Source organism: Rhinolophus sinicus, chromosome 15 (genome assembly GCF_057876585.1).
Source record: "Rhinolophus sinicus isolate RSI-liver-muscle chromosome 15, RSI-T2T, whole genome shotgun sequence".
NCBI lineage: Eukaryota > Metazoa > Chordata > Mammalia > Chiroptera > Rhinolophidae > Rhinolophus > Rhinolophus sinicus.
The window spans coordinates 7,814,557-7,827,760 of NC_142515.1; the positions used below are offsets into that span (position 1 = coordinate 7,814,557).

Consider the following 13,204-nt stretch of genomic DNA (forward strand, 5'->3'; position numbering starts at 1 on the left):
GAGTCAGGCAGACCTGGGTCTCCTCGCATCAGCGTGGTGACACTCAGCAAGTCTTACCAGCTCAAAGCCTGCACTTCCTCGCTCTTACTTGGGGAACTGCAGACATCCACTCTGCAGAACTGGCAGGGCGACATTAAATCATGTATGCAAAACACTCGGCGGGGCTCAGAAAGAGCTCCACCGATGACAGCTCCTGCCTTATCAGTGTGACTTAGAGAATTCCTCCTGTAGTGCTTGTGTGTTCCAATGGTAACCGGTATTTCCAACCCATCATTTTATGATCCTGTGATTTGCGACTTCTGTGTAAGAGTCTCAATCACAGCTGTGGCCCTGGCCAGATTCTTCCTGGTGATCACATCAGCAGCTTCAGGTGTGTGTCTGCTGACACTGGACTTGACCTCATTCAGTTAACGGGAAGGATGATCTGATAAGAGGGCCCTGCATCCAGTTTCTATATTCAGTTGCTGGAGGGAACCAGAGCAAATGAGAGAGGTAAATGCAAGGTCAGCACCTCCTGAAATGGCAACCGCTCTGTATTCACACAGAAGATGAATTTCCAATTTCCCGCCAGCTACTGTAATTATGGTCAGGACCTCCCAAATCTTCACAATTGTTTTCTAAGCAGGCAGGTTTAATAGGGTTTTGTTCCAAGCTTACAGGATTACCTATCGAATTTTTGCAGAAAACAAACAATTATCAAATATGTCACTGAGCTAGTTGACTTTCTGTTTCAATTTAATGTTAAAGATGAAGAAATAGATATTACCACTGAATGAGGCACCTAGTGACTTAAAAGGCACTATTAAAATCTCTATATTTTCTATGAAAAAAAAAAGCACATATTTGGTCCTGATGATACAATCAAATACACATATACCCCTAAATCATACACCTTTTGATTCTTATCTTAAATGCCAAGCCCAGGTTGGTTTCTAAAGGGTTCTCTGACATTTAGAAGTTTCTCGTCAAGCTTGAAGAGATGTGAACCAGCAGGAAACCACTGGTACTATCAAAATGGCCTTGTCCACCGCCAGTGCTCAAGCACTCCTGCTGCGGCGGTGTCACCCCGACCACACACAGTTTCCCTCACACAGGCGATGCTTATTGTAAAGATCAAATCGACTGTGTTGACACTAAGCTGTTTACCTTTCTCTCACAAATCTGTCTTTAGCCCCTATTATGTTCAGGAAGCTGTGGACACAAAGACAGACCAGACGGAGTTCTTGTTTTCAGGAAACATACAATCTAGGAGGGGAGCAAGAGACCCGCGTGCATCTCCATGACTGTGTTAAGTGACCTCAGAGCAGCCCAGACTAAGCATTAAGGGCAGGCAGAGCAAAGGAGATGTCCAGGGAAAGACTGGGAGGGGGCAGGATAAGCGTGGGAGACAGGGGAGGGGGACACTCTAGCCTGGGGCCAGCAGCAGAGGCAGCTGAGCGGGAGCGTCCCTGGAGAAAAGTGGTGGGGCTCAGGGCTCAGGTGTGTGTGCAGAGGAAAGCCAGGACTGAAGAGAGGCTGAGGCCAGGCCCCCGGTCTTTGGGGTCAGGTTGCAGTGAAGCGGTCTCCCAAACCCCAAGCCAGACAGTCAACCAGACAGCCAACCAAAAGGTTCCAGTCTGCTGAAAAATACAATGCCAAAAAGTCCCAGGACGACTAATTTAGATCGTCTTTTCATCTTCAAATTGTAGGAAGTAGATAAGCAACCCAAATCCCAGAATACATGAACTGGATCTCACTGGTACCATTCAGAGACCTCATGGGTACAGAGCATACCCACTGAGAGGCCTGATCACGGAAGAGCCCCCAGAGGACGCATCCGAGTTACAATTGAAAACTACCAGCACCTCAGCTACAGCTCCACCCGCCCAGATGGGGGCAGAAGGTCGGTTAACAGATCGTGGTTCCTAGTTAGCAGCAAAGAAGGAGAGATAAGGTTTTCATGTTTGATCGTCCTCATATTGAGTTCTACTCAGTTTTTTTCAGATGTTTAGAAATCAACATCTTGGAAAGGGAAACGGAACCATCAGGATGGTTCAGAGGGCTGGAACAATCGTCCAATACTGGGCTCAAAGGCCTCGCACAGTGGTGGGCGGAGGACCGGGAACACAGGGTACCATCAAATCGGGGAGATGATTAACCCCTCGGAGGAAAGGTTCTAGTTACTCCCCCATCTGCTCTCCTAACAAGAAAGGAAGTGTGGAAGCCAATATACAGAAAAATCAGTTCGTAGAATCATTTTTTTTTAAATCTCGATTTACCTAGTCATGCTCCACTGACTTAAGATATAGAAATTTTTCAAGCCAAAGAATCTGGCAGAAAGTTAAAAATGAATACATGTAAGAGAAAGATATTAATGAGCTAAGCCATGTGCCTGGGGGCTATTCAGAAGGACGCAGTCCTCTTGTTAGCAAGCCTGAGTGAACCTCTGGCTTGGGGCTTGAGTAGGTGTGGCCACACGGTAGAGCGTCCTATGGAGCCGATGTACTGTGGTGGCACCAAGAGGCCCCCTGAGTAGCTGGACCTACACTGAGCGTTGGCCTTGAATGATGCTCCTTGGAGCTGTGTGTTTCAAAATTACCAAGGGACATAAGCCATACAGCCAAGAATGAGCAAAACTCGAGCTCAGGATCGGGAATTAGAGGCCGCCGTGCTGGCTCGTAGCAGGTGTGTTAGGGTCAGGGTGCAGCTGGCGGCAGCCTCAGGCTAGTTTCAAATGCAGCCTTAGCTTGGAGGACCCTGGGAGACTGCAGCCGATGGCCCGGTTACCTGGCTTAGGTGTGTCTTTCTTGGTCTTTTGCTCCCTAGGGGTAGAAGTCTCCGAGGCAGGGTGGGGGTCTGGCTGGCCACCAGGTTGCTTACCCTCCGTGGGTGAACTGAACTTGGTCTCGTTGACAAAGGTGGACAGGTCCGAGGGCTGCGGGTAGTCCTGCTTGTCGGGCTCCAGGTCGACGGTCACGCATGTCCACTTCTGGCCGGTGACCGCCAGCTTCTCCTCATCGGTCGCGTGGACCACGGCAGAGATCACTGGCGGCGTTTCTGGGGTTGCCGCTGGAGTGGGGTCCTGCGAGGAAAAGGGGATCCGTCTCTCCTCCCATCTAGTCTCTGCATCCGAAACTGCGCCCACCCACCAGCCTGGGGCCCCACAAACCAGGACAGGTCCCTGTCCAAACCCCTTGCATATCCTCGCACTCTGCTCAAAATGGTCCCAAGGAAAGATTCTTTCTGCTGTGAATTTCCTTTTCGGATGGCTTGTTTCAGGGGGGTAAGCGTGGGTTTAAAAATTTAGGATTTTGTGTCTCGGTTATTCGAGACGCTCCTGTTCATTCTATTGGAGAAACAGGGAAACATTGGTACCGGCACCTTTATTATGGCAAATACTGTGTTATGCCCAGTGCCTCGGGCCCTACACATCAATACTTTCCATATCATCTGACAATCCTCACGCCAGGTGGATATAGAGAAAGGGGGTTTCATCTCCATCTCCACAGAGGGCATGCAGCTGAAGGTGGGAACCCAGAAATGCCAGAGCAGAGCTGGCACTGGGACCCAAGACCCCTCTCCTGGGGCCAGTGTCTCTCTCTGCAGGCCCCGCCCTAGCCAGGGCTGCGGCTTCACTGGCTCAGGTGGGGAAGAGGGTGGTTGTTTGTTTTATGACCCTAAATGGCCTGGCATTCATGCCGGAGGACACTCTTCCTTGGTCTGTAAACAGGGTAGAAGACATGCTTTATATTTGGTAAAGGAACTAGTAGGAGGGAGTCAGGGACTCATATGAAGAGTCCAAGCCCCACTTCTTCAGGGGACAGATCTCCTCCGTCCCCCCACTCTGATCTGCGTTATATAATCCAGTCCTCTTGACACATACTCATTTTTTTCTCCCCACCAAATATTCATTTATCTCAACATATTTCCTCAACTTGATATTCATATACATTCTTAGCAAATTAACTGCTTAGAATGGACTGGCACAAGTGCTATAGATTCCTCTAGAAATGTCCCACTGACACTTTCCCTGAACATCGTCCTACTCTTGGGACACACGCTGATCTCCCCCCAAAGTGACAGAATCAAAACAGTGTCTTGCAAACACGGAGGGACCCTCCACGTAGGAGGCGAGAAGAGGGTGCTGGCACATGCCCACGATGAGCACGAAGGAAAGCTCTGTTGGCTAGTGGGGAGTAAAACCCCAACGTCACCCTCACTCCCAGGTGAGCAATAAAATCATAAATATCAAGGGAACAGTATACCTGAGAAGGTGGATCAGAGAGAGGAGACCGTTTTGGCGACTTTTTCACCCTAAATGTGTCACTGGAAACAAAATGGAAAATGTAAACACAACAAACAGAGGTACAGAACACTGCAGAGCGTACAGAGCAGACCGAAGCCATCGCCTCTGCTGAGTATCTGCCCAGACCACCCGCCCGTCTACACCCCTCCAACACCAACCGGAACACGTCCACGCCGACAGTTCATTCTGACTCTTTCACAGATATTATTGTTGCCCCCAAGGGAAAGACTCATCAAGCTGGAAATCCTTAAAGAGATGGCATTTGGGAGAGCTGACCCAGAAAAACGAAGCTAAATTTAACCAGCTGTTCTTCTTTTACTTATGTTAAGAAGCAAATTTTGGATGAGCAGATTCATGTACTGATTCATCCAGGAATGCCTGACCAAGGTGGAGGGAGGGGTTCATGATTATCAATGAACAGGATTCAATTTACAGACAGGCAAGCTGACACACCGCGTAACACACGACTCTCGGAGCCATGCAAACACAGGAAGGAATGTTCTGGGTCTTCAGAGAGAATTGGAAGGGTCCTTCCTCTTCCCAGGTACTCTGAGCTTCATGGATTCCTATACCTCTGAGCTCAGGTGAGATGATTTTTTTAAATTTTAATTTTGGTAAAGAATACACACAACACAACATTTACCATCTTAAACATTTTTCAGTGTACAGTTCAGTCGTGTTAAGTACATTCACACTGTCACTCAATCTCCAGAACTCTTTTCAGGGATAAGACGATTTGTTTAAGTCTTTTCCTAACCATGGCTAACAGACGAGATTCATGTCTCTTTTCTCCCTTTCTTTCCCCTTCATATAAGTAATCGGGGGCGGTGAGGACGTGAGGACCAAGGACACATCAGATCCGACTCCCGAAGGGGTCAGAAGGAAGGGACTTTCAGTGCAGATGGTTCCCTTAGTCCATTGGGAGGTCAGGGATCACTTCCACTGTCATAATGGAGGCTGCTCCACCTACATATTGGCCCTGCCTCCTGGTCTCCGGCTCTTGCGTGGTATGGTCCTGCCCCCAGCAAAATAAGGGGGAGTCCCTTACCTTAGATCTCACCCCCTTGCCTTGCTCTACACATTAACTGGACGGACAGGGCCATTAGGCACTCAAGTCCCTTCCTTGTGTTCTCTCAAATAAAATGCTGCAACAATGGCATTCAGTCATGAAAAAAATACTATAAGTGGTTATTTACAGCATTTATGGCATTTGCCATATGAACAGTACTATCACAGCTTGAAGCACATATTTATTCATGCATATAAATATATGAACAGTATATATTTTAAAGTTGCTAAATGAGTCTAAAATACTAAAGAAATCCCTTGGGCAGAAGAGAGCCTGAGAGACTCAACCCTCTCCTGGAGCTGCTGGATGCCTGGGACCAGCTTCCCTTGTAAGAACGGGGAGGCACTGACAGTGCTGTCCTTGGGCCCCTGGGAGCTGCCCCAAAGAGCCCCCCTCGCCAGGGAAGCCAAGCAAGGGAGGTACAGAGGTGGTCTACTGTTTCCACCTACATCCAGCAGGGTGACCCACAGATGGCGTGCGGCTACACAGCCTGGTCCTGGGTGACCAAGGACGCAGGCCCTGAGCCGCCTGGTGATGGCTTCACTCTGAGCCAACCCCGCATTCCAGGGGGCTCCTGCAGGTCTCAGGGCAGAACGGCCCCAACACTTCTGCTTCACATGTTAGAAAGAACAAGTGAGAGCAATCACTGCCTGTGGTCAGACTGGAGGCTTATTTTCACGTGAAGCCACAGTACTTGCAGTACTTTGAAAGCAATCGCCCACTCGTCCAATTTTAAATGAAAGAATGGAATGAGAGTTAAAAAAAAAAATGTATGGGTTTCAGATGAAGACATCCAATATGCAAGGGGGAAAAAAATGTTCCATTCCTGACAAGCAGGCAGATGTTGGATAATCACATTTTCACAGCCAAGCAGTTTCACTTACACTAATCACTATGAAACAGAAAAATAACCTCTGCTACTGGGGAGCCCCATGCCCCATCACTCCCAGGCCCGCCACAGAAATATGTAAGAAGCAGCCATGGAGAGGAAAGAAAAAGGGCTTGGAAGCAAAAACAAAAAGCAGGGGGAAAAAGCACATTTAGCATAAGAGGCAGATTCCATTAAATTTACTTACAACAGAGAACATACAGACATCACATCTTCAACCATCCTAAGACAAGAAGACAAAGAAAAAGAGAGACAGACAGAAGGAACTGACAAAAAAGATAAATCTGCAGACAACTGGTTATTAACGAGTTAGGATCCAACAGCCATTCACTGTAGGTTCTGCTTGGGAGTGTGGGAAATATCCCAGCTTTCTGGAGAGGGGATGGGGAAGAAAACCTTCCTCTCTTGGTTCCGATTATCCCGTAAAGCATTTGTGCCCAAAGAGCTTTGTCACCAGTGTAGGATTCCAAGCCATCTATACTAGAGGTGAGGTTTCAAAATGGACCTGTTAGCTCTGATGATAGAACAGAATACAGCCAAGCTGGGGGGGGGGGGGGGGGGAGGTGGTGGCCACAGGTTGGCTCTCATTCCAAAGATGAGAGAACACGGCTTTGCAGTCTGAGCATTTCAGACTTCTCTTGTTGGAGCCTTAAAATAAAGTTTCCAACACAGATTCTATAGACTCTCTAGGAAAAGCCTGGTTGGGTAACTGATCTAAGGAAAGTCCACATTTTTGCCCAGGACTGCCTCCTGGCCACCACCAGGCAGCAGCAGGGTGATCTAAGGCCAAAGCCGGCTTAGGGAATCTTTTCTCAGGAAGCCCCGGGTTCTTCGCAAATGTTAGACGCTCAAGAGAGAACCCAGAATGGGAGATAAACAGGCCACCCTGATTGATTCCACTAGTGCCAGACAGACTCAATTAGATCAGGGGTCATCGGCTGTGGTCTGTTCTGCTGAGTTGCCGCCGGAAGACTGGTCTCCACAGCCTTGTTAAATTATCGACGATACTTCACATGACAACAAGGAGAAAGGCTCCAAGTACCAAGCCACACCACACTTGGACCTAAGTCCTGAGAATGGACCTGCAGCCATACAAGTCAGGCCTGGGTCTCAGAATGAATTCTGGAGGCATGGACATGTAGCATTCATTCAAGGTCATCTACTCGGCAAGGGTTTGTGGACAATAGACCCGATTCCTGATGGCCTCTTGGGGACTGCGGGGCTTGTCGCTTTTGGGTCCCAGTGAGCTCTTCTGGATCTATAGGGCCTTTGGAGGCTTGTGTGCCAAAGACGGCTATAGAGAGGGATGGAGACAAACAGGGGTGTTTCTTACAGGCCAGTTGGGGTACAGGGAAGGGAGCAGGCCTCCTGGAGCCTGTGTTTGCCTCCTGGACTAATCTCATTAACAGGCAGAAATGAACACTATACATTTTAACAGTATGTTACAGGGCCTATCTCCTAGCTTCTAGGCCACCACAAAAAGCGATTCACATGCTAAATGGAAAACGGTAAGTCACCAACAGAGAGGCTGACCAGCTCTCTACCAGGCTGTTTCCTTTCTATAGGATCTTCCACGCTCCCCTGGAGTTGAATGCCAGGTCTTCAACTAAAAGTAAAGCTTTAGGCCCCTGACTTATTAAGGCAAAAGATCAAGGACTCTGGACCCAAAGGGATACGTGGATGGGGAAATTCCAGCACTATGGGCACAGAGAGGCAGGAAAACGGCTGTCCTGCCACAAACATGGGGCCATTACAGCAAATGTGGGAGGGAAGAGGGCAGCCCAAGTTCATCCAGGCAGGGAGGGGACCACAGACCACGCCACTGCACAGCCCCGCCTACTCCCTTGAACTTACGTCTTCAGTGGCGTCTTCTTCTTCTTGGCGGGCTTGTTTAGCCCGTCCCCGTCCACTCCGTTGGCTTCCATGGCACTGGCTGGGATCTCAAAGGAGGCTGGGGATTTAGAAGGTGAGCTGGGGGTCTTAGAGGACGTCTTAAAGGGGTCAATGGACTCATCACAGGCATCTGGGTCAAAGCTGTATGATTGTTGGGGCAGTTTGGGAGACTCCTGCATTTTTGAGGTGGAAGAAAAAGGGTTAAAATTGGGGTCATCCCACTTGTCAATATCAAAGGTGTAGGTACCTTTAGCAACAGGGATGTCATTGGGCTCAGCAGGGGATCTGGTAGGTGAGGCAGGGGTGTTGTCCAGTTTTTCAGGTGTTTTTTTCATCTTTGGCCTCCGTAGGGGCATTTTGGCAACCGGCTTTTTGCCTATCTTTTTGGTAGGAGGGGGGTTTTCCTGCTGACTGTCCCAACTACCCTTGTCCTCGGAATAGTCAAACTCCAGCCTCACTGAGAGCCCTTTGGCTGGGGAGTCCTCTTGCCCCCCGCTATCTGATGGGGTCACCTCCACTGACTCTGGGGCCGTGGCAAGAGGCAATGCTTCCCTTCCCACGGGGGGTGAGTTCTGTACTCTGCCACCTCCAGAAGCTGGGGGGACAGCCCCGTCTGCACCCTCTGAGTCCAGAGGGCAGGAAGCCCTGGGCACAGCAGCAGGTTCCAGGGGTGGCTCCTCCGACAAGGCTGTTCCAGAACCTTCCGGCTGGGCTGATTCCACGTTAGTCTCAGATGCTTGCTGCTCCTCACTGGGGACCGGACTCTCCTCCACTGGCTCTTGTTGCGTCTCTTGCACTGGGGGCGTTTCAGACGGCTTCTTAACAGTCTGTTTCTTTTTTAAGGAAGGTGGCCTCGGTTTTTTAGTTCTCTTAAGCGTATTGGAAGCACTGCTGCAACCCGTGCTACATGCGTCTGGGGCCGGGGCCGCGGCCTCAGTGTTGCCTGAGCAAGAAGCACCATCAAAGTCACCAGCCTGCAGGCTGAGAGAGCGGGACAGCGTGGACCTGGAGGCGGGGACAGAGTCCGTGGACTTCCTCCGCGCGTTCACTTTGCATTCCTGATTCTTGGAGTCCGAGGAGCGCGGCTCCGAGGTCTGGACGCTGTCGACCAGCTCGATGTTGTCGAAGTCCAGGTTGTAAGTCCCGCTGCTGGCTATCGGCTTGTCTTCGTCGAAGACGGCGGAGAAGGAGTGGGTGGGAGGACGGAAAGGGCTGCCTTCCACGGAGCTGCTCTGCGGGCCATCGGGGACGGAGGCCGCCTCAGCACCACATCCTGGAAATGGAGACAGATCGGTCAACGAAGGACCCTTGGGACCATTTCTCACCTCAGGCCAGACTCTCAGCCTCAAAGAGAGGCCACTGGTCAAGTCGGCCCACCGCATGAGCACAAATCCGGCTCTCACCCGTCCGTTACGCATTTCAGACCCTGGACCGGCTTCCCCTCAGTTCCCTCATCCACAGAGTGGGAGTGAGAAGGGCCGTTGAAGGAAAGCTCAGACCATTCGGGCAGCGAAAACATTTACCAAGTTCTCAGTTAGGAACAGGCACGGTGCTCAGTGCTGGAGGTTCAACAATGAGCAAAATCCTTGCTCTCCAAAAGTTACATTCTTCAGGAAGAAGACAGTCAAGAAACAAGAAAAATGTACAGACTATCAGATATGTGCTATGGAGAAAAATAAGGGTAGAGGTGTTGCAATTTGTAAATAAAGTAGTTGGGCAAAGTCCTCCCAGAAGGAGACATTCAAACAAACATGAGAAACAAGGTAAAGGTGTACACCAGGAGGACATCCTGGGGGAAGCATCCTAGACAATGGGAACAGCAAGTGCAAAGGCCTGGGGTAGAAGCATGCCTGGCATGTTACAGAAATATCAGAAGCCAGTGAGGCTAAAGCAAGGGACAGGAGCAGGCGAGGAGGACAGGAATGATGCAAGTAAGGCCACTGTGAGGAACAATAGGGAGCCTTTCTGTGGAGACCCCCAGACAACTGCAACAGGACTGAGCTTGCCCCATCAGCCAGCTGTCCCTACTCCAAGCATCCCCTGTAATCTCTCCCTCCAACCCTGTCTGCCACGCTCCTCTGCTCAGCCTTTCCCCTTATCTATTCTCTCTCCTCTTCTGGCTGCTTCCTCTCGGTTCCTCCACCCCCTCAGCCACCACAGGCCAAAGAGGTTGCTCCTTATTTTCCAACAAGCTTTAGATGCTCCAAATGCTCCATCACCTCACGGCCCCTCTGCCCCATAGGGATCTGGGCAGCCTGGCCTTGGCTCTGCTCGTACCAGGTGGCACGTTTCATGCATTTCTGGCTTCACAGCTGTCCTGGGCAGTCAAGGAGGCCAGACAATGATTGGCCAGAAAATCAAAAACATGTCACTACACAAAAGAGGGCAAACATTGCAAAGTGGTCTGCGGAAGAAGGAATTACAGAGTTGGCACATACAACTTGGGATGTCATTTGCAAAGTGTGTTTCACCAGCAGGAGTTAGGCCCCCAGCACCCACCGCACCTCCCGCTGGTGGTACAGTGCCAGATAACATACAGGATGTTTGGTTAAACGTGAATCTCAGATAAATGGATACACTTTTTTTTTTGGCATAAATATGTCGCATGTCCCAAGTCTATGTTGTTTCTCTGAGATTCAAGTTAACTGGGCACCCTGTTTATTTATTTACTACATCTGGCAGCCCTACCCCTAATCCCAACAAACAAGCAAGGCTTGGGAAAGGCTCACTTCAACCCAAACTGACTTCTCACAGATTTTCTCAGAGCACTTCACGCTCACTACTGCAAACCTCCTGGTGGGGAGTACTTCTCACTCTCCAGGTGGGAAGTGCTTACCACACTTTGCTCACAAGCAAATCTCTCTCAGAGTACTTGGCAGAGGACCCAGAAGATGAAGTGCTGCCTGAGAGATGACAGCACAAGGAAACTTCAAGCCACTTGAGTTCAGGAGCTGCTCTGATTTACCTTTGTTTTTGCCCCGGACTTGCTGCACTTTCTCTTGCCGTCTCAATAAATGCCTCTGTAATTGAGAGCACCTTCCAGAAGCACATCTATTAGCCAGTCGTAGTTTCAAGTCTTCTCCTCAATTCTGCACCAACGCCACCCCAGGCCACACTTGGAGCAGACATCCTGTAAGATGGAGCACTTGACTGATGCCTCTTAGGTAGCTCTGCTGTCCTTCCGCCAAATGACTTCTCCATTGTCTTGAGACACCGCTGTTTCCTGCGCTTCTCAAAAGCAGGCGTGTCCTCACCCTTCATTCTAAATTCAACTCCCTCCCTATTTCCTCTAGGACCCGGCACCCTTAAGGACCCCATCCTCCCATCAGCAGTTGCCTGGTCTTCCTGCCCTGGTCACACAGTACAGATGGCACAGAGGACAGGGGACCCAGAGGACCAGGTACTTTCAAGTGGGCCTTGAAGGAGAAAGAACAAGCCCGGGCCCATCCCCAGCAGCCTAAGGAAGAAATCCTTCCGAGGGCCTTCTGATGTCAGTGGTTCTGCCCTGAATCATGCAGCAGCCAGCTGAGAGTCAGCTTAACCATCTGCTCACTATTTTCCTGGGAAAAAAGCTCCCGGCCTGCTTAACAAAGCTTTCCTACTTAGAACTGACATTCCCTAATTAAATCACCATGGCCCAGGAAACCTAATCGTGCCGCAGGGTTCATTAACCTCGGCACTGTGGCCCTTTGCGATCAGTTAGTTCTTTGTCACAGGGGCTGCCGGGCTCATGAGCAGCGTCCTTGGCCCCTACCCGCTAGGTGCCAATAGCAACCCCCCTACACCCCAGATCTGACAACCAAAAATGTCTCCAGAAATTGCCAGATGTTCCCTTGGAGGGCAAAACTGTCCCTGGTGGAGAACGGCTGTCTTACTGTGTGGTGACCAGAGCCGATTGCCCCACAGAGCTCATTACAGGGCTGGGAGGGCCTTCGGAGGCTCTTCGAAGGATCCCTGAGTAAGGCAGTTCTTAGAGGGAAAAGGTCACTTACAGGTGCAGGCCCTGATTTTCCAAAGCAAGTGTGGGCCAACTGGGTTCCCAGTATACCCACTGGATTTCTGAATGTCCACACACCCTATGTGCATGCCCACAGATAACGTGGGTGCCCCCTACGTGTCAGCCACCGGGGGTATGTTGTGGACAGAGGTGAGGAAGGACCAGACCCCACGTGAATCCATCCACATGAACACCTCGTCCACCTCACGCACCCCAGCAGTGTCGACCTGGGTAATGCCTGCCCCAGCTCCAGGTTCCAACTTGGTCTGATGATGAAATCAACGCCCTTGGTTCATGATATGCAAAGGGGATCCCCGGTTAGATCATTCTGCTTGGGCCACAGACTGGGGCTTCAACAACAGACATTTACTGTTTCACAGCTCTGGGGCCTGGAAGTCCAAGATCAAGGTGTTGACAGGTCTGGCTTCTCCTGAGGCCTCGCTCTCCTTGGCTTGCAGATGCTGTCTTCTCTCTGTGTCCTCACATGGCCCTTTCTCGGTGCGAGCTCATCCCTGGTGTGTCCTCCTCTTCTTACTGAGACACTGGTCCTCTTACGTTAGGGCTGTACCCTCTGACCTCATTTAATCTTAATCACCTCCTTAAAGGTCCCACCTTCAAATACAGTCACTCTAGAGGTTAGGGCTTCAATAGCTGAATCGGGGGGAATACAGTGTAGCCCATGACACCAGTGCCAGGCCATTAAATCCCAAGTTAGGCAAAAAAGCAAACGTTTGGAAATAAGGGGGAATTCCAAGGAAAGAAAGCTAATAGGAGGCAACTAATGCCACTCAACTGACGTCACCCTACCATCTCCAAATGCCACATCTCTTAGCCTTGCCGGACTGTTTCTAACTGGACTACTTACTATCAGCTGTGTTGGTACTTCTCTCTCCCCCTTCCCAATTCTCCCCTTTCATGAGCTCCCTCTGGGCAGCGATCCATAGGACCAAAGGTGTCAACACATGAGACCCCTGCAATCGCAGACCAGACTCTTAACTTAAACCAAGAAATCAAGGGTAAATGGCCCACACAGGGAGCATAGCTTTACATCTTCTATGTATATGAATAATA

At 50.2% G+C, this 13,204-nt stretch overlaps 1 protein-coding gene across 38 annotated transcripts in view; it reads right to left on the reverse strand.

Annotated features, from left to right (window-relative positions):
* The window catches only part of TACC2 (transforming acidic coiled-coil containing protein 2), a 186,526-nt gene that overhangs the window by 29,841 nt on the left and 143,481 nt on the right, over positions 1-13,204 (reverse strand). For 17 of the 38 annotated variants that reach the window (XM_019752901.3, XM_074338945.2, XM_074338935.2 and 14 more), the window contains 4 exons: positions 8,098-9,409; positions 6,431-6,466; positions 4,245-4,305; positions 2,767-3,061 (listed from right to left, as the gene is read on the reverse strand). In XM_019752901.3, coding sequence (XP_019608460.3) covers positions 2,767-3,061; positions 4,245-4,305; positions 6,431-6,466; positions 8,098-9,409 — 1,704 coding nt within the window. The remainder of the gene's footprint in view (positions 1-2,766; positions 3,062-4,244; positions 4,306-6,430; positions 6,467-8,097; positions 9,410-13,204) is intronic. The other 21 variants (XM_019752913.3, XM_088791814.1, XM_088791809.1 and 18 more) reach the window with 3 other exon arrangements.